General features: G+C 46.8%; 2 protein-coding genes and 1 long non-coding RNA gene across 11 annotated transcripts in view; 2 read left to right on the forward strand and 1 right to left on the reverse strand.

The window, feature by feature from the left end:
• OXNAD1 (oxidoreductase NAD binding domain containing 1) overlaps window positions 1-16,413 on the reverse strand; it is a 60,081-nt gene extending 43,668 nt beyond the window's left edge. Inside the window, exons 1-4 of one of the 7 annotated variants that reach the window (XM_014564387.2) lie at window positions 16,169-16,413; window positions 14,032-14,101; window positions 11,327-11,432; window positions 1,824-1,965 (exon numbers count right to left, since the gene is read on the reverse strand). The gene's annotated coding sequence lies outside the window, so the exon portion shown is untranslated. Of the gene's footprint in view, window positions 1-1,823; window positions 1,966-5,661; window positions 6,210-6,296; window positions 6,595-6,638; window positions 6,792-11,326; window positions 11,474-14,031; window positions 14,102-14,144; window positions 14,267-16,168 lie in introns of those variants that run through there. The other 6 variants (XM_032488977.1, XM_032488995.1, XM_032488973.1 and 3 more) reach the window with 6 other exon arrangements.
• Window positions 6,875-13,561, forward strand: DPH3 (diphthamide biosynthesis 3). 2 transcript variants are annotated; one of them, XM_032489012.1, is made up of 3 exons: window positions 6,875-7,106; window positions 7,627-7,723; window positions 11,189-13,561. In XM_032489012.1, exons 1-3 carry the CDS (start codon window positions 6,999-7,001, stop codon window positions 11,245-11,247), a joined length of 264 nt encoding a protein of 87 aa, XP_032344903.1. In that variant the 5' UTR covers window positions 6,875-6,998; the 3' UTR covers window positions 11,248-13,561. The 2 variants fall into 2 exon arrangements, with proteins under 2 accessions (XP_032344903.1, XP_006190850.1); XM_006190788.3 differs by having other exon boundaries at window positions 6,891-7,106; window positions 7,627-7,701.
• A 68-nt stretch (window positions 16,414-16,481) lies between the features above and the next one.
• On the forward strand, window positions 16,482-19,486 carry LOC116666444. 2 transcript variants are annotated; one of them, XR_004323296.1, is made up of 4 exons: window positions 16,482-16,535; window positions 18,776-18,877; window positions 19,017-19,240; window positions 19,349-19,486. It is a non-coding gene; the product is annotated as an uncharacterized LOC116666444 (long non-coding RNA). The 2 variants fall into 2 exon arrangements; XR_004323295.1 differs by having other exon boundaries at window positions 18,776-19,240.
• The last annotated feature ends 1,247 nt before the right edge of the window (window positions 19,487-20,733 follow it).

Raw genomic sequence — 20,733 nt, forward strand, 5'->3', positions numbered from 1 at the left:
CTTATGCTATTAGAGAAGAAGAGTGATTTTGTAACTGCCTAGTAATTATATTCTCCCCAGAGTACCACCTAGGTCTTCAGTGTTTCTTGTTAGACAACGCACAAGGTGCAGACAGATTTCCTGAGATTCACAGCAATAAGGATAAACAGACTCCAACTACATGCAGTGACACAGATGAGTATCACAAACATCACGTTAAATGGGAAGAATGGAAGAAGCCAGACTCAAAAAAGCACATATTCTCTGAGCCTAGTCATCGAAACTACAAAAACAGGAAAAAAATAAATATATGAAGCTAGAAATCAAGTTAGCAGTTCCCACTGGCGAGGTGGTAGTGACAGTGTTGTTTCTGAACCTGAATGATGACTGCATGGGTATTCTCATTTTGAAAAAAACTTCATCAAAACACAGAGGAGTCTTAGGGCAGTAAAATACTCTGTATGATACCACGTGTCACTATACATCTGTCCAAATCCACAGAGCATACAACACCAGGAGTGAGTCATGGCGTTAGACTCTGGCTGATTATGATGTGTCAGTACAGGTCCATCAACTGTAACAAATATCCCACTCTTGGGTCGGGGGGTGACGGGGTAGGCTGTGCACGTGTCGGGGTGGGGAGTGTATGGGAAACCTCTGTACTCACCCGTCAACTTTGCTGTGAACCTAAAACTGCTCTAAAACAAATTAAGCCTTAAAAAAATGCAATTGATCCATCTTCTTAGGATTTATGTACTTCTGTCTATATGTTACACTTCAATAACAAATTAAAAAAAATAAGCCAAAAGATTCTCCAGTATTTCAAATTCCAAAAACTACTGGCCTATCAGGAAAAGTACTGATTGGGAGTGGGATAACACATTTCTGCCTCCTGTCGTTCTGTTTTCCTCAGCCAGTTTTTGAAACATTTCTTTGCCTGAGATGGCCTCTTTTAAAAAAAAAAAAAAATTATTTATTATTTAATTATTTCTTATTTTGGCCAGAGGTGGGGAGATAATCAGGTGTATTTATTTTTAGAGGAGGTAGTGGGGACTGAACCCAGGACCACCTCGTGCACGCTAGGCACGCGCTCTGCCACTTGAGCTATACCCTCCCCCTTGAGATGGCCTCTTTTAACATGTTATATTGCCTTGTACATCTGCCTTTCCCTATCTGAGTCAGCTTGAGCATAAATGAAAATGTGTGAACACTCTAGTTTCTGAGACCTTTGAAGGCACCATATAAACTCATTGTAACAAATCTAACGTTAGAAGAGATTCACGCGCAGTGTGCTGACATTCCTCCTCCACAATCGTGAATTTAGTCCTTCATTGGACTTATATTTATTAAGAGCCCATCACGTGGCACGCCCTGGGGATACAGACATGAACCAGGCAAAGACCTCGGGGAGCTTACATTTTAGAAGACAGAGACAGGAAATAAATAAAGGTAAATAAATCAAGTAGTGATATAAGTCATATGCAATTTATTCAGCTACAGCCAAATCATATTAAAAAACTGCTCCATAACTAGTCTTTAGATAAGATCTAGAGGGGTGCGGGTATAACAGATCAGTGGTAGAGCACGTGCTTGGCATGCACAGGGTCCTGGGTTCGATCCCCAGTGCCTCCGTTCAGGGGAGAAATAAATCTATTTCCTGCCAGAGTATGACGCAGCCTCGGTGTGGAGGAACATGCCACTGGCTGTCTTTCTCCCTGGTCAATGAAAGAAGCATGAGGCCTCTTTCACCCCACGTAAGACTACTAAATGCAGTTTCTCTCCTTCGAATGTGCTAAACTAAAAATGGTAACGTCAATCACTGGAAGAAAGAAGGCGAAACTTACTTCAGAAGCCCAAGAGCATTTAGGAGTCATTAAGTGTAGGGCGGGCTGGCTGGCAATGTTCTGGTCCTGGAATTACACTGAGCCCTTTGGAGACACCCCGGCTGGAACAGTGTTTCCATACAGTGACACTCCCACAAAATTCCTGCAATGGCAGAGACGACATATAAGAACAATATTCTGGGAAACTGTTGAAAGGCACCGCTGTCTCTTAGCTGCAAAAGGAGAGGCTCGCTATAATCAGCCAGCACCACTCACAGCCAGCCTCTGCCATCCATTCCTCCTCCTCGGGTTTCTGCTTTTCTGTCTGGTTGTTTCTCTTGCTGTGTCTCGTTCTCAGTCTTCCTTGGCCTGTCTTTAACGCCTGCTGCTGCTTACTCAGGCTACCCACTCCACGAAAGCCAGACCAAGCGCCGGAAGGACAGTTATGTGTCATTTCCCTGATACTGTTGAACTGATGTAGAGTTAAATATGGACATGCTATTCTGCTCAATGTTTTGGACAAGTATTGCTAAAATAAACTGTCCTCTTATAAGATATATCTTTTAGTGATCATGCTGTTTGAATGGTCTACTGCTCAGCTGAACTGGTATACAAAGAAACAGTAATCTTAAAAGCTGTACTCTTTAAAATTCTAAAATCTTGTTTTTTAATGAGAGTAACCACGACCAAGAGTGACACCTATTGGTAAATAAAGGGTATTTTTTTATCAAATTGTGTTCAAAGTGCCTTCCAAAGCAATAAGGTATTAAAAAAAAAAAAAACTTCCCATATTTTGAAGTATGTCCACTGGTTTAATACATTCCATTTAAGTATTAATTAACTGTAAAAAAGTTATATATATTAAGTAATTTTCAAAACCAAAAAAGAATATTCTATCAATGTCTGTATCCCCATGGGCCTTAACTCACCAAATTTTTTTTTCTGAAAGAGAAAAGTATCATAAATGCTAAATAAAACTTCTGTCCATTTAAGGAGTTAAGTTACCGCAAGCAACAGCTTAAATTTAAGATTTAAAATGAACTCTACTAGTTTCTGTTCAATAAGTACATTTAAATTAATTGACACTTACTGGGGTGCCAGGCACTATTTTAGGCTGTGGAGACCCAATAAAGAAACAGACACGAGGCCCTGTCATTATGAAGTTTTTACCACAATGTGCACAACAGATAATAAACAGAGAATGAACAAGACAATTACAGGCTACCATGAGCGTGAGGAAGGAAGTAAGATGGGTGGGGTAAGTGGGGGAGTATCAGGAAAGGTCTCTCTCAAGAGACATCTGAGCTGAGAGGCTGCCAAGCAGGCCCCATCACAGAAACAAGCCTGGTGTGTTACAGGAAGCAAGGCCAGTGTGACCGGACAGCAGTGAGCTGGGGAGAGGGACAGGAGATGAGGTGGAACAGGCAGACACGTGCCAGGTCACATCAGGCCCTGGGAAGGGTGTGGACTTTTTCCTAAGGGCCACGGGAAGCAACCGAGGGGTTGGAATAAACCAGGAGAGGGATGTAATCCAATTTACATTAAAAGATCCCTCATAAAGACTAGACTGCAGCGGGGCAAGGGTCGAAACAGGAAATTCAGTTAGAAGGCTCTAGTCTAGGACTAGACAGGATAAAACTCTGAAACAGCAGAAGTTGATGGACATGGAGTACATTCTGGGATGAGAGTCCTACGACTTGCTGAGGGACTGGATGAGGCATGAGAAAGCAATGAGAGAAAGAAAAACCTCCAAGAGCACTAATGCATTGAAATAAACTCACAGAACTAGCACCACGCCCTCTGATTTAGAATCCTAGGTGCCACTGAGGAAGCAAAGGGGCTCCTTGCATTTGATAAGGGAACTCGAGTGGAATACAAGTTATTACAGAGCGCTTGGCACAGCATCAGCGGAACTGGGCTCAGATCTGACACCCTTTTGCTTGTTGACCTTGGGTCACCTCTTACTATCTGCAAATGGAGATGAGGTGCCAACACCACCTCACTGGACTGCTGAGAGGAATAAATGTCTGTGCAAGTACCTGGCAGGCAAGAGCGTTACTCAAAACCAACCCAAATAAGTTATCCCCGCCCAACAATCCAGAAAGGCAGTGGTCTGATGTTGCCGTAAACAACTGTCCAGCCTGACAGAATACAGCACTGGGCGGAAGGAGGGGAACAGCTCAGAGGTGGAGCCCATGTTTAGCATGCACGAGGTCCTGGGTTCATTTCCCAGTACCGCCATTAAAAACATAAACAAACAAATAAACAGCACTCAGAAAATACAGCTGCTATCACATAATTACAACCTAGTTCTAAATTCAATGTTATACTAAGAATCCTGGTCAGTGTTATTTTCCAAATCAGCAGTGTTATGATTAAAAAACATTATTTTTAAACCATTAACCTGTGAACTCAAATGACTGTACAGCAACAAGTAAATCTGCTTTTGTTATGCTCTCAGAGCCCAAAACGTCTCATTATAAAATGTTTCTATTCCCTTCTAGGAGCAAATGTAAAGTTGAGTAGTCGCTGTAATGTTTTATTTTAAAAAGCTGGGTGGCATAAAATCACGCCTCACAGGCTTGGCTAGGGTTTCACTTTAATCAGCACAGTATGAACTCAGACAGGCAGAACCATACAGGGAACCACCTGTGGCCAGACAAAGGGTAGCGACAGACTAGCAGGATGAAAGTAGGATGGAAGGTCGAGGTGACCCCCAAATCTAGGTCGCAAGGGAACCAGCGCTGCTCTAGCAGAGAATCTCAGCGTCTGCGGGGCGCCGGACAGAGCCCCAGGTGCTGCCAATTGAATCTAGCTTTGCTTCCAGCACCATCATGTCACAGGTGGCACACAAGCTAATTAAGAGCCTCATTTCCGGGTCGGACAGGCCTGAGTTCTCATCACAGCTTACTGCCACTTACCAGCGTTGCCCCTTTGGGCGAGCTCCTAAACCTCAGCCCCTAAACCACAGGTTTCCCAATGATACTTATACTTCATTGGGCCATTTTAATGACATAATGGATGTAAACCATCTGGTACAGGGTCTGGAACACAGGGTCAATTACTATTAATAACTGGTTCATTCATTTTCCTTTTTCCATTTTAGGTAATACTGAGAAAAGCTGAAAAATTACAACGAAAAAGTACCCATCAACTCCTGTAACTTTTAGGATTACTAACCTCAGATTTTAAGATTACCCAGCAAATTGTTTTTGACAGATCCAAACTGCTTTCAAAAGGTCTATGAATTTATATTTCCACAAACCAAATTATGACTGCTCTCATTTCTGTACATTAAAAAACGCTCACTTTTTTTTGTAGGTACTTATGCTCAGAAGCACTGAGGAACTAAAGATGGTCCCCAACCTCAAAATGATCACTGGGGCCACAGAACAGACACTGGACTCTCTCCCCTGTCCTCCTCTCTACAAGAGGCTACTTGGAAAGTATCCGTGCCTACAAAAATACAGGGTGCAGCCACTGAGCTGTGTGGACTTTGCTGGAATTTCTCCTTTGCTCTGAGCAGAATCATCCCAGTTAAGCATCCACAGGTTTAACAAATGTTTAACAAATGTTAACTGCTGTGTAGATCTCCAATTAGGCAAAATGGAACGTTTGTGAAGCCTCTGAAATAATCTCCTATAAACCCCTTTAATGTAGTTCTAAATTTTCTCCCAGACTTCTCTGATCTCAGGTTTTCAAGCCATAAAAGGGCTAAATCAGGTGGAACTTCGGTGTGTACAAAATAGGTAACTTCATGCAAACCTAAATACGGTACATGTGATTGCTGAACCGAGTAAAACTCACAATTTCCATGCAAAAGTAGAATGTCAGATCTGAAAGGAATCTTGTAAATCACCTTTAACCCAATCCTTTTTTGGTCAGAAGAGGTAATAAGGCGCAAAGAATGTAAATATCCAGCTCCCAGAGCTAGTTCGCAACCATCATCTTCTGAGCCCCGATCTGCTTCTCAGCGATGATTTTTCACTGCATTCCTTCTCTATCAAGATAAGAATAAATGCCTAGTGATGCAATACCCCCTGTGAAATCCCGTTTTACCAAAACAGGAACGAGCGCTGCTTTCAAGACAAACCACCTTTTACATACATGCCTACCGCTTCAAGGTACATAAAGACCTCGTAATCATAACTCTGCATGCTGATACCACTTTTTTTTTTAAATAAACTGTGATTCATGTAAGTTATTTTTTCCCAGACTGTGGGAACAGACAGGCTCTTCATTGCCTAGTGTGTGATTTTGGTCAAGATACTTGACTGTATCTCAAAGATTAATAATGCGGAATAACATCTAAACTCTCAGGGTTGATGGAAGAATTATATTTAGTGCAATACCTAACTGTAGTTAATAAGGTTAGATGCTTGGCAAACACAGGACTAGACCTCAACCTGCCCAACAGAACCTGCTTGGTCCTTTCGACAACACAATTTAGCACAAATGAAGACAACATGCGGTGAGGGAGAGGTGGGGGTGTACTTGAATCGCCGAGTGCAGCCAGAACTACACGGTACGCGTCCACCCTGAGCTCAAGGTCACTCGGTGAATCAAAATTCCATGGGAGCTTTTCGTCCGTATTTCGTCCGTAGGCGGGGAGGCAGGGAGGGAGGTTCGGGAGGCTGAGCTGTGTTCCCGCCGCCGCCTCAGACCCAGCAAAGCAGCGCGCCCTTTTGCCCCGGGGCGCCGACAGCCGGGTCGACGAAACCTAGGCCTGCTGCGGCCCTCCGCGCAGTTAAGGCCTCGCTAAAATCCGCGGAAGTGAAACACCGTAACCACCCCCGGAGGAAGGAATCTCCGCGCCAAAGCCGCGGGGGAACTCACCTTACAAAGCGAGGCCAGCCTCCGCTCCTGGCACCGAAGAGCTTCCGGCGTGCCCAACGTGACGCAGCTGCCGCGCGAGCGACCCCCACGTTTCATTGGTCGTTGCCGCCCGATGGGCGGAGAGGTGCGCGACCTCGCTGAGAGGTCTCCGCCCCCTAGCTCTGCCATCTCCATGGGGACCGCTAACCGGCACCCATTTGTCCTGCCAAGCCCGGAATTGCGTTATTGCCTATGCGCCGGAAGCGGTCGTTCCTGCGCCGGTGCGCGGTGACGTCACCAGGCTGGGCCGCCGCCCGCGAAGTAAGGCCCCGGCCTGAGTCGGAGGGCGGGGGCGGCAGTCCTGTGCTGGCCCCAGTGACGATGGCGGTGTTTCACGACGAGGTGGAGATCGAGGACTTCCAATATGACGAGGACTCGGAGACGTACTTCTACCCCTGCCCATGTGGCGATAACTTCTGCATCACTAAGGTAACTTAAGGGCCACACCCCGCGACTTTTTGGAGCAGGCGCGATCTCGCCCTGGTGCGGCCCTCCTGCCAGTCCGTCGCCCAGGTGGCCCCTAGTCATCCGCGCCCTTTTTTGATCCGTTCTTGAATTCCCCGAAGTTGATACTCTGAGGTGTCAGTGGGCACATAGTTGTGGCCTTCATTCGGGCCCCGAGGCGGGGCGGGAGCATGTCTTCTCGCCATCCTCTCCAACTTAAGGCTCCACTTTCTGGGATACTCCTGGAGGAAGGGACGTTTTTGTCTTCCCGGGGGTCTTGAGACGACTGAACCTTGATTCACCCTCCTGAGTGTTTCCCCCAAGTGACGCTTCCAGGGAAGAATGGAGCCGGCATTTCTTTTGCTTAGAAGGTCCTTGTGGTCCTCACATACTTTGTGGGGATGTAAGCCTCAAAGGAGCTTGCCCATAGAGGCGGGAGGGCTTGGGAGGAGGCGATCGCAAAGGGAAGACTGTGCTGACCATACGGTGTTTGATTTCGTTACAGGAGGATTTGGAGAATGGAGAAGACGTGGCAACGTGCCCTAGCTGCTCTCTCATTATAAAAGTGATTTATGACAAAGTAAGGGGCCACATTTTAAAAGGTGAGGGGAGGGTTGGGAGGACCTAGAAGCAGACTGTGGTTTGTAAGTGGAGAATGTTGTCTAACAGTTTGGTAGGTAGATGCTATGTTTTGTAAAAACAAGTTTTAAAACCGGTAACTAAACAGCTGTCTTATAAAATTTTTAAAGCTCAAATTTAACTCATTTTAGCTTTGGAGAAGGCAATAGGGAAAACTGCTCTGAATCTAATGAAAATTATTGATTACTTATTAGATACAGGAAAAATAATTGTAAAGATCATTTGACAGTCTTTATGTTTCCTTTATTTAATAATTAAAATTGTTCGGGTCTCTTGGACTTCTTTTGAAGGGAACAAGTGTATAGTATGTCTTACCTGACTTACACATAGAACTCTGCATTATCTTGTTTGAGATATAAGTCAGAGTTGCAAGTCTACAATTTTAATTTTAGTCTTTAGTTGTGCTTAGCATTTTCACCCAAGGATATTGACAATAGAAAACAAAATAAATGTTATTACTGCCCACCTTCACTTAAACTTTTGTTCAGTACTTTGAAGGGAGTCTTAAGTAATAAACTTAACATTCTTTTTTTCTGGGTTTTTGTTTTTGAGATATAATTGACCTATAACAGAGCTTAACATTCATAAGGAAGAATCAAGGCACTTAGCCTCAGGACAGAAGCAGGCTGTAACTTAGACTACACTTTAGAGGCTTACTGATTTATTCCTGCATTTAAATGTGTTCTGGAAGAAAAAGAGAGCAGGACAAGGGAGATCAGGAATGCTGGTATGAGAAGGATTTGCAATTTTAGAGTGATCACAGCAGGTCTTATTAAGAAAGGCCTTACTGAGCAGAGATTGAAAGAGATGAGGGAGTGAGCCCTGTACAGAGAGGGGGTTGAGAGGGGAAAAGACGTCTGGCAAAGCGAACTTTCACTGAAGAGGCCCTGAGGCCAGAATATGCCCAGTTGTATCAAGGAGCGGCAAGGGGGCCAGGGCAGAGAAAGGAGGGTGAGAGCGCTCTGAGATGAAATGCAGGGAGTGGGGCAGAACACAGTGTTTGTGGACCACTTTTAAAAGGACTTTGGCTTTGCTGTGCATGCTTTGGGAAACCCCTGGAGGATTCTTGAACAAAGGAGTGCTGTGATCCAGCTTCAGTTTAAAAGAATGATGCTGGCTGCTCTGTTCAGGGTGGACTGTTGAGGGCGCAAGAAGAGAAGCAGAGTACAGTTAGGAGGCTGCTGGACTAATCTAAGGAGGAGACGGGTGGCTTGGACCAGGCTGCAGCAGTGGAGGTAGTGAGAAGTGGTTAGGTTTTGGATGCACTTTAAAGGGTAGAGTTGGAGGGTAGAGTTGGTCGTAGGATTTGAGAGGAATCAAGGAGGATTTCAATGTTTATGGCCTTCATAACCAGAAGGGTGGATTTACCATCCACTGAGGGGAGGGGACTGCAGGTACAGGGGCGTGCACTGGCCATACTCAGTTTGAGAGGTCTATTTTCATCCGTGGAGTGGGTGAGAAGGCAATTGGATATGCAGGTCTGGAGTTCCAAGAGTGATCAGCATATAGAGAGCATTTAGAGCCGTGAGACTGGGAGAGATCACCAGGCTGTGAGTGTAGTGATGGACCCAAGGTGGGACTGAGCCCTGGGGCTCCCCAGCACTGAGAGGGCAGGGAGGGAAGCGGAGCATCAGCAGAGCTGGCTAAAAGGAGCACCCGCCGAGGAAGGAGGAAAACCACCAGTGCTGTATCCTGGAAGCCAGGCAGGAAAAGGGAAGGAAGTGCTGATAGATTGAGAACTGAAAATTAACTATGAGCCGTCACGGGGAGGCCACCCATGACGGTGATGAGAGCAGATTCAGGGGAGTCACGGAGGCAGAGCCTGGGTGGTAGAAAACGCGTGGGAGGCGGCAGGGGGAGGTGTCTCTTGGGGAGGTTGCTGCGGAGGGAGCAGGGACCTGCGGCAGGACTGGTCGGGGTGAGCATCAGGAGGGGGGTTGAGGTAGACACTCAGCTCCACGGGTGAGTGTAGACGCAGCAAGTTAGATTGAATGAGGGTTGTGGTTCTGCCAAGTGAGTAAGAAGGTGTGAGGGAAGGGCAGCTGTTGTGATAACTGACCAGGGAATTGAAACTAGGGAAATATTCGTGACTGAGGGGCAGTGGGGGTCCCGGGGGTTGAGGGTGGAGTGAGGGATCCCAGGGGATAGATGACAGCCCCGGAGAGGGGGAGTGATGATAGTCTCATGCACAAGACTCAGAGTTGGTGGGTTTGAGAGAGGGAGTAATGGCAGAAGGAAGAGCCAGCCCCTCCTCCAGTCTGTGGGGCTCTGCGGAAACACACAGCTGCCTCTCGAGGGGTCGTGGGGGAGACCGTGTCCTCAGGGGATGGCCTCTTCTCCACCTCAGCACTGTGGGCACTGGGGCTGAATAACTGTTGCGCAGAGCTGTCCTGTGCATTGTGGGGTGTTCGGTAGCATCTTGGCCTCTGCCCCTTAGATGCCAGTAGCACCACCACCCAGTGTGTCAACCCAAACGTCTCCAGACATCGCCAAATGCCCCCAGAGACAAAAGCAACCCCTCCCTCCTACCACCCCTTGAGAACCTCGCGTTAGAACAAGGCGTGGGGATGTTTTTAAAGAGGTTGAGAATATACAGAGCACCTCACTGAGGGTGGACCGTAAACTCTGGAGATCACAGTGGGAGGGTTCCAGGTGCTGGGCAGGAGTGAGAGGTTGATGGGGACAGATTACAGGCTGATCATAATGGGGTCAGGAGGTGAGGGGTACCCTCGGAGGCAGAGGTTTCCTGGGCTGGCTGGCAGGAGCTAAAGTAAAGAATCAAGAGACTGAACTTCATTTCCAAAGTAGCTGACATTGCAGATTATCTGTGTTGAACATAAAGAGCTCTGCCTTTTAGTTGGAAGAAGTAATTACTTTGAAGAGGGCAGGTGTTTGAGTGACCACATACTGAAGTGGAGAAGTCTTAGTGTAAGTAGTAATTAGGACAGAAACTTAAAAGGTGTGACATGTCTTTTAGAAATGTGGATACTCTGTAGTGAAGATGGACCTGTTTGTTTATAAGATGAGGTGCATTAAATTCAAGACTAAAACTGATATGCTTTTAAGATTATTGTAGAATAGACTACACTGTATAGCACAGGGAAATATACACAAAATGTTATGATAACTCACAGAGAAAAAAATGTGACAATGAGTGTGTATATGTCCATGAATAACTGAAAAATTGTGCTGAACACTGGAATTTGACACAACATTGTAAAACGATTATAAATCAATAAAAAATGTTAAAAAAAAAAAAAAAGATTCTGATTCTGGCGCTGACACTGACTCCCTGAACGAGGAGAAGTGATGGAGGAAAGGGAGAAGTTGGCAGAGCTGGCCTGATTCTGTACCAAAGCGAGTCTTCACGTTGTTGCATGTGTGACACAGACGCTCGGTGGTTAATGTGATTTCTTGTTCTGTCTTAGGATCAGTTTACGTGTGGAGAAACAGTCCCAGCCCCTTCCACCAACAAAGAATTAGTTAAATGCTGAAGAGGACTTTAGGAATCAAAAGCATGAACTTTGGGAACTGAGCCAAGCTGGAAAAATCAAATGCAAAGTTACCGGCTTTTGTAGTTTGCTGCTCCATTAGGGCGTGGACTCCTTCCATCGGCCGCCAAGTTCATCCTCAAAGAAGTGAGCCCATGTGGACATGTTCTTAATTTTCCATCTGAATTTAAAGGAAGATAATTTCAAAGCAGTGCTTTCTTCCCCTCCGTTGTGTTATGTTTTATATCTTACACACAATTATCTCATTATCTGCAAACAGCGTATCTACCTCAAAGTCATTCAGATTCTTTAATTTAAAAAAATGGGGATTTTATTTTTTCAGTTTGTTATTAAGATGATTAAAGTTAGCCCTTTGTCATTTGACCTCAGCTTTGCGGTTCTAAACCGAAGAAATTTTGTTGCCCACTAGCTGGTCAGGACACACCAGTCCCTGAGGTCTGGCCCTCAGTCAAGTGCCTGTGTTCTGTTCAGTGTGCCATTTCACTTATGCCACATACACTGAGTTCTGGTCGTGCTGTTAAAGAGGAGATACACTGAGCTCACAGTTTTTTCAGAGCTAAAAGTTAGTGAGTGAAGAGGAAAAGTCAAAAAGTGAAATGGTCTGAGAAGGTGGAGTTTCGTTTCCAAGATTCTGCATGTTCCTTGAAAATCAGGACAAGAGAAGCAGAAAAACAGATAAAGGAAGTGAAATTGGTAACAGACTGAGAGAAGAATATGCCTGCTTCGTGATTTAAATGCTTGAGTGGGTTTGTGAAATCAGCAAATACTCCTCCTGTGTCTGGGTTCTTGTCTGTATCTGTTTTGAGGTAAGGCTAATGAGATTTCACTCCAGGGAGGGGTGAATGTCTTCGTGGCTGTGCTTTCAGCAGTACCGCCCAATCGAGTCACTAGCCTGCAAGGTAGAGCTCCCACAACAACCGTTGTATTTGCTGAGGATGAGCTTGGAAATGAGATGCCTGTCCTAGTTAAATATGCCCCTGAGGGCGCATCTAGTAAGCCTCTAGACGCTGTGACCACACCAGACACCCACTGTCACAGAGAAACGTTGCCATGGAGAAAGAGACGTGGAGACAGGCGCTCAGTCTCCTTTGCTGCAGTGCTGAGAGGAGCAGGAAGTTGGAATCATCTGCATTTAAATTCCAAAATTCCTTTTATATACCCACCATTGCTCTATGTATATAAAGTTGAAAAAACCTCGCTGATATCTGGTAGGTTGTTCTGGGAAGGGCTCCTCCAATTAGAGAAAAAACAGACTGGATATTCTGTTACTAACCAATAAATGTGCTGCACACGCCGTTGGGGGTTTAGATTCAAACAGGCGAGGGGCCTTTTTTAGCTGCCAGCAGCATGGCTGTGTGGAGCCGTTATTCTGAGACACAATAATCACCAAAAATTATATGCCAGACTGCTTGGTACATTATGTGAAGCATATGGCATGTTCCTGATGGCACACTGACGCCCCAGAAGTAATCCACGGTTGCCTGGGAATCAGTGACGGCTCAGGTGAACAGAGCAGTATGTGTGCTTACTGGTGGGGTCGAGCTGCACAGAGAAATGTACTGTCCCACCCTCAGACCTGGTGGGTCTGGTTACTGATACCGTTAGCTTCCTCAGCTGATGGCGCATTTCAGACAAGAACGGACACCCTGATGTCCGGGTTTACTGTGAGCACTGATGAGCAGGGAGGAAAGCTGCCCAAGTCCAAACAGCACAGAAGGAAAAGAGCACATGGCGCCATCAGTGCCGACCTCCAGAGCAGCTGAGGCACTACATTTGTTAACCACAGAGGACACACCAGGACTTAATCCTACGTTAAGCAGAAAGTAAAACCAGGGTCTTACAGGTGTGGCTAGAGTTCTGTGTGGCGGACGTGCCAGAGCACCTCTGAGGGCTGATCTGTAACCCAGGCTCTGTCTGGCTAGCTCTGTAACCTCCGGCCAGGCCAGTGGGATCCTCACCTGTACAATTAGGAGGCTGGCCCAGGTCACTTCTAAACTCAGTACTCTGGTTTTAGGCTTTGTAGCTTGCAGGAGCTGAATGGTAGTTGAAACCTTTCTAAACTAAAAACTAACGATGAGAAGGAGAATCCAGTCTTCAGTAACTCAGCATCACCATCACAGCACCTCAGCAGTCAGCTGTTGGAGGATTCTGCGTATACTTTAGTTTACCTGCTCAGAAACCGTTCTCTTGGAAAGCACCCTTGGAAAGTTATTTTGGATAACTGTACCTATTAATTTATTATCAGAATAAATTTTACTGGCATGCTAAGTAAAGACAGATTCTTCACATCCATTTGTTTTCATGTTTTTCTTCCCCTAAATACCAACATTATGTATCAAAAGGTTATAATGTGATTGTATATGAGGTGAAGTCTTCACCTGCTTTGGGACGCTGAAAGTAGGTTTCTAGTATGGACAGTACAGTTTTTAAATAGGGAAGAAATTGCCACTGCAATGAAAAAAAATTGCAGTTCAGCCACATGGGTTTCAGTTCTGGATTTTTGTTATTTGGGGGGGAAATAGCTTTCAATTAAGTGGCAGTAAGGCAGAGGTAGTTGACATTCTTAGGTGAGTTACTCAGTTTATTGCAGGGAAAGAAGGGTGATATTTTACTTAAGATTAATGGTCAGTGGTCTGAGAGCCCAGCTCCAGTCAGGACACAGTTTGAATCTTGGTTCCTCCCCTGTGATCTTGGACAAATTTCTTAAATCTTCTTGTATCTCTGTGTCCTGGTCTGTGAAATATAGACCATAATAGTACCTTTTTCCCACGGTCGCTCTGGATTCATTCACTCGGCAAGGGTCCGTGGAGTGTTACCACCTGCCCGGCACTGAAAGAGGAGGAGACGTAGGTTTCTGCCATCACGGACTTACCCGCGACTGGAAGACAGGGTGCCGGCTGGGGTCGGGGCCCGGGAGGAAACCAGCCACCTGACATGCTGCAGAGGGGCCACCGCCCGCGACCTGACGAAGGGTAGACGGAAGGCCTCTTGGGTCTGGATGGGAATGAACCAGCCTCGTGAAAACGATTAAATGAGCTAGTGACCAAAACGGTCACCCCCATGCCTATCGCATGCGCCCCTCCTCCCAAAAAGTTAACTATTCTAATGCCAGAAGGAATTCATTGTCTTGAGCATTGACAGCATTACTAAAATAAATATGAAAAGTGCAGAGTATTGGACGCCCTTCCCCCACACTCACGGAGTCTCTCTGGGGCTGGGTTTGGACAAGCCCTCCAGGTAGTTCTGAGGCAGCTCGAGTGTGAGAACCACGGGTCCAGAGCTGGTGTTAAACTTGGCAGCACATTAGAATCACCTGGAGAGCTTTTCAACCCATGCTGCCCGACAGAGACTTCATTGGTCCACGTGCAGCTTGGGCATCAGGGTCGTCCGTAGTCTCCCTGGGGATTCTAACGTGTAGCCCGAGCTAAGAACCAGCGGACTCCTCTGGAAAAGAAAATTCACCATCGCAAAGGATCCAGCTTTCTCAATGGTCACACCTTGTTAGCACCTGGGACAAGAGCATGGGCTCAGTGGGCCACCTGCTCTGTGTTCAGGTGTGCAATCAGCCTGAACAAGTGACTGCAGAGCCCACGCCGGGCTGATGACCCCAGTAGGAGTGCCCCAATCTGGGCAGCTCCTGAGCTGTGCCCCTACTTAAGCAGACAATCGCATTGTCCCAGACACATTCCGGCTGCTAATTACACACCTGACAAAAGTGACCGCTTCTGCAGGTGGAATTAGGATTTCTTTTAACTTTGAGGACACCTGCCATTTCCTACTTCCTACAAAGGAAACTGCTCATGATTTCATATTTGACAAGGAAACCATCTTACAAATGATTCCTTTTTAAGGGTTTAAAACAAAGGGCACATGAAAAAAAATCAGTTAAAAATACTATCCCTAGCTCAGAAAATGCTTAAAATGGGAGAGGGGTGTCCAAGGAAGACAGCCACCTTGGTCCTGGCAAATGAGGGGTATTTGATGGGGGAAGGGTTTCCATACGAAGTGGCTCCCGTATTAGGGTGAATGTCGTAAGGGGTGAGGCATCCCAGTAAGTGGTACAGAGCACAGGCGTTGCTGCAGTGGGTCCACCCCTGAGACTGAGACAGGTAAGCAGTTCTCACCTGAGACCTGACCGGGAGCAGACCAGTTACCAGGCATCACCAGGCAAAGATCTGGGGCTAGACCTCATCCTTAGAGAGGAGCTGAGCTCTTGGATAGGGCTGAAGTTCATACCTTTGGGCAAAGATTAACACCGAAATTGAGGGTGGGAAAGAGGGGAAACCAACTCTTAGTGGGTATCACCTGTGCTCTAGGCTGTTTACATACAGCAGCACAGGGCACCCAGGGTCACCCCGGAGGGCATGGCGTCCCCATCTACAACCTCAAATGGCAGAACTTGCAATATTACTGTAGCCATCTCTAAACTACCAATCGGTGATAATGACAAGAGTGAACCAGCGTGGATGGGGGCTTTGGGCCATTCAACGAGATTAAATGAAAGAATATATGTAAAGCAGCACAGTGTTTGCATGCAGTAAGGACTCAAAAACAACAATTTAATCTTACATATTTCTTGCTCTATCAGAAATGACTCAAGACTATGCCCAAGAAACTTAACCTGAATTTAAAAGTTCGGACAACAAGGAACTCAGCCGGGATGTGTCAGGGTTCAGTGCAGAGAAGCAGAAGAACCGTGAACGGTGGAGAACAAGGGATCTGTTAGAGGGTCAGACTTCACGTGGCTGTCGGGGAGAGAAGGGGGCATCAAGACAAGACTGTTATCTCTGCATCTGGTGCTGAACTGAGCCTGAAGTAGCTACAGCTCAGCCAAACTCGTAGCTGGGGGGAGAAAAACCTTGGTGTGAACCAGAGAAAATACAGACTGGAGCCTACCTGTTTCTGCTCGCCTCCAGCCTGGCGGCGGTGGGGACTTCCGGGGAAAGCGGGCGCCCTTCCCCAGGGAGTCGGAGAAGTAGCTGGCGCAGGACGAGGCAAGCGGGCACAACAGCAGCAGTGCGCCTGAGCACCCACAGTTCCCGGTGCTCTGCTCCAGCCTTCAGAGCATAAACATGTGTCTGCCCCTTTCCTTCTGGCTTCCAAACCTCGCACAAGCTTTCCCCGGCGGTCCGTGCTCACCCAGGACCATCCGGGAAACGGGGTTCTGGGAAATGTAGTCCCGGAGTCGCAGCTTCGCTAATTGTCACCATCCTCAGTGTCGGGGGAGCGGAGCAGGGGCGCGACACTCACTGTTGTTCATCAGGTAAAGTGATACTAGCACGATGTCATTTAGATCAGGCTGCGATGCTGACTTCATTATCCTCGTGTTAACGGAAACATGAAAACAAGTCCGCCTCTCTCATCTTGCTGGCCAGACAGCAGATAACAATCCCACGGGATTAATTTTTGCTTCTGGGCTGTGTTTTCCATATTTGAATTCAGAGCAACATAACTCTAGTAATAATTGGTTAATGCCTGCAAAATCTGCCGTATATCCATATTATGGTATTTACTAGCTCTAATTATAGAGAGAAATGGGACATATGCTCATATGATGTCATTAAAAGTGGGTAGTCATGGAAACCAGGATTACCCACCTTACTGATGTGTCTGTTACCTGGTTGCTGGAATTTGGGGAACGATTCCTTTTGAGTGTTTTTACTGCAACAAATTCCCTGAGGTGCCCAGCAGTTTGTTATCCAGACTGTTTCAAATCAGGTAAGAAGTTCACACTTCAAGTCTGATATGATCTGTGTGGCCATACCTGAAACCTTAAACTCTGGACCGTGAGCCGAAAGTGCCAGTTGCAGTTTATATATTCGTAGCAAGAAACAGCCTACTTGCAACGTGTCCATCTGTCTTGGCTCAGCCCTCAGCACACCCTGCTGAGGTAGAGAGGAAAAAAAAATAGTGAAGTTAGACTGAAATGAAAAAGGACTTTCTGCTTGTAAAAGGGCTAAGATTATTAATAGTTACCCCCAGATGGATAAGCAGTGACATTCAATCAATAAGTAGGCTCCAAGCATTTTCTTTGTTTATGAGTTGAGCTGAATCTCTGTGCAAAGGGGAGGGGGAGGATTTAAAAAAATAGAACTACGTTACAGAGAAATTTTAAGAACATAAGCGAAATACTTTTCAACAATAAGTGACAGGAATATATGTGTTAGTTAAATGATTGGAAACTTTGTTCTCTTTGCAAAACACACACCTTCCTCACCATGAATGTTAAGGAACTAAACACTGCATGGACTTGAGAAGGCAGAGGAGCGCCTGACCCCGGCCAGATGGCTCCTGTTCTCCGCGCTTGCCATGTGTTCCTGCCCATCTGTGGGCTCAGTGGGACCAGGCCCTGGGCAGAGGCCAAGGACGGTACTGGTCACCTGTCCAGGCCTTGGTCTCTCCACTGTAATACCAGGGCGGGAGGTCAGAGAAATGACTTTGGAGAGCTATCCCAGCTCTGTACTGATGTGACTTTGAGCAAGCGAATGACTCTTCCAGTTTCTGTTGGAGCTGTCCTGGCGTGCCTGAAGGGGCCACCTTGAGGTGACTGCTGTGCCCGGGGCTGGGGACTGAGGGGAGGGGGACGGAGAAGCGGGGAGAAGACAAGCTCTCTCCAGAGTAACTCTGAACTGACAGCAGCCAGGGCCCGAGGGGGAAGCCACAGCCCCATGGGACACAATGCACAAGGGCATGTGTGGCCAAAACCTCTCTGGTCCATGTGTCCTCCTTCCCAGGGGCCAGCCTACTTAATGTGAATGACATCTGTGGGACCTTAAGCCGAGGTTGGGGGCAAACACGGCCCACTGGTTATCACTGGCCTCAGCAACACCCCCAGATGCACTTAGCAGGGCTTTTGCATCCCAGAGCTGCACTGTCCAGAGTGGTAGCCACTAGCCACACAGGGCTTTTGTTGTTGTTAGTGGTGGTACTGGGATTGAACCCAGGACCTCGTGCCTGCTGACATGCCCTCTACCGCTGAGCTATACCCCCCTCCCCTAATATTTTAATTTAATTCAATTTTTTTAACAGAGGTACTGGGGATTGAATCCAGGGACTTCATGCATGCTAAGCAAGCACCTATCACTGAGCTATACCCTCCCTCCCCTTTTGGTGGCGGCCGGGGGCTTTTAAAATTTACACTTAAATTCAGATGAAATAAAATTAAGAAGTCAGTTCCTCAGCCATACTACCATTACTTCAAGGGCCCATGTCCACAAGCTGCTGGGGCTTGTGGCGCCCATATTGGACAGTCCAGGTAAAGGACACAGGTCTAAGCACCGCTGTCGACTGTCCTTGGTTCGAATCCAAGGTCTGCCACTTATTAGCTGTGTGGCTTTAGGAAATGGTTTCCCTTCTCTAAGCTTCTGTTTCTCCCCCAGTAAAAGAGAGACAATGATTTTCATCCCCAGGGTAGCTTGCAGGATCCGGTGGAATCATGGATGTAAGCACTTAGCACAGCGCCCGCTTCAGAGTCACCCACGTTCTCGCTTTGTCTTTCTCCAGCTTGATGTGCGGCCAGTTTCTCTCTGTGTAAAGCGTGGAGAACACCAGCACCTGTCTTGCAGGGTTGTCAGGAGGCTCGAAGGACCAACACAAGCAAAGCAGGTGGGAAGTGCTAAAGTCAACACTTGCTGCCACTATTTACTTGATAAGTATTTGCTAAACACCCTCCACGTGCCAAGCGCAGGGACGGGGGCTGGGAAACAGGCCTGTTATTAATCGGGCTACTTTGCACACACTCCAGGGCGGCCAGGGAGCTCTGCCCCGCCCCGCCCCTCTGCACAAGCTGGGACCCTCCCTGCCCAGCTTCTATCTGTTCCCAAGGAGGGGAACTGATTCCAAGGACAGCGCCCACCTCACAACTGGAGGGACGGTGCTGGAAGCATACACGGCATCAGAGAGCGCTCGGGGACGCCTCCCACAGGTGTGCAGAGGTGGGAGGCCATTCGACTTCATCACCAACGCGAGGTAACAGAAGCATTTAAAACCACGTTCCTATTTCAAATAAAAAGAGAGATGCCTCATTTCCATGAGTGTAACTCTCAGGGTGATTTTTTTTTTTTTTTTACCTCCAAGGAGCTGAAGTCACCACCACCTTTGGACCCACAGCCCCTCCCTGTGCCTGCCCCAAACCTGGTTAGAGAGGGCTCCTACCTCACCACCACAGCCCCAGAGCCCTCCCCCCAGACGCCTGCAGCTTGTCTGCACTGCGCCTTCTCTGCACCTCGCTGTACTCATTCTGTATTGTATTTTAAAATTCTCTTATGTGATTTTATATATGATATTGTATTGGGTTTGTGTGTGTGTGTGAAAGAGAGAGCTACAGAGACTGGGGGAGGGAAGGAGAGAGAGAGAGACAGAGACACAAGGTAGATCTTCAGAGTTAAATCGGTGCTGAGTTGGGGAGGGGACAACAGATTGGGGTCAAGGGAAGCCCTGGGGATTTGGATGGGATGGGGGGCCGGCGAGGAACTCTGTTTCCAGGGTAGAGGAAAGAATGTATTTCAATAGAAAACTATGGTCTGTCTAGAGGTCAAAGAACCTCCAATTTATCTGCACCTAGCCTCTCACTGTCTTTGAGCTGTTTGAACTCTGTAGTTGAAGGCAGCTGACGACACCGCGAGGTCACTGTTGTCTCTAAGTACGCATGTCCCGGACTGTCCAGGAAAGGGTCAACTGTCTGCCCTCCTGCCCTGTGGAAAGGCCAGTTCTGCCTGCATTTATTTACATATTCTTTCCAATATTCCTCATCTATAAATGGGTCTGCCCTGTGGATTTGCTTTTGAACTGGTTATAACATCTCCTGGACTCTCAGGAGTTCAATAAAACTTTTAAAACATGTTAAATTTTTATATCTGTATCAGAGCCATGATTTTAGCATTTTGTTGAGAATTATCTTGGAACAGTTTTCTGAAAACTTAGGAGGGAGCAGCTAGAAGGTGACTCAGGGAAGTGGGGATGAGTGACCTGGACACCCTTGCGTGGGAAAGGAAGTAGGTGATGGGATCAGGGCACCCAGGTCATCTAAATCTCCATAGAAACGCGCCTCTATTTGGCTCACTGTTTATTATTGATTAGGGCTCAGACTCTGAAATTGAATATTAATTTGTAGATGTTCCAAGTGATTTTAGCCTGCTCCAGATGCAAATGATTTCTATCCACCAAGAAATATACCTCCCCAAGGATTTATTGTCCTATAAGAAGACATCATCTGATTTTGCAATCTTATTTCAACATCCTTTCTTCTCCCCTGCCTGTCCCCCTCCCCTCCCCCCTTCCTCCTCCTCCTTCTTGGCTTTATTTCTCTTTATTCATTTACTTATTTATTTTCCTTTGTTGGAAGGCAACATCCTTTCCTTTGCTGAGTATGCCAGTCTGTCCTAGTCTTTTTTGAAATAGCTTCCCCGTTCTGCTGATTCTCTCACTAACAAGGTAACTAAACCTTTGACACTTGCTCACTC

This window comes from Camelus ferus, chromosome 1, assembly GCF_009834535.1.
Source record: "Camelus ferus isolate YT-003-E chromosome 1, BCGSAC_Cfer_1.0, whole genome shotgun sequence".
NCBI classification, from domain to species: Eukaryota; Metazoa; Chordata; class Mammalia; order Artiodactyla; family Camelidae; genus Camelus; species Camelus ferus.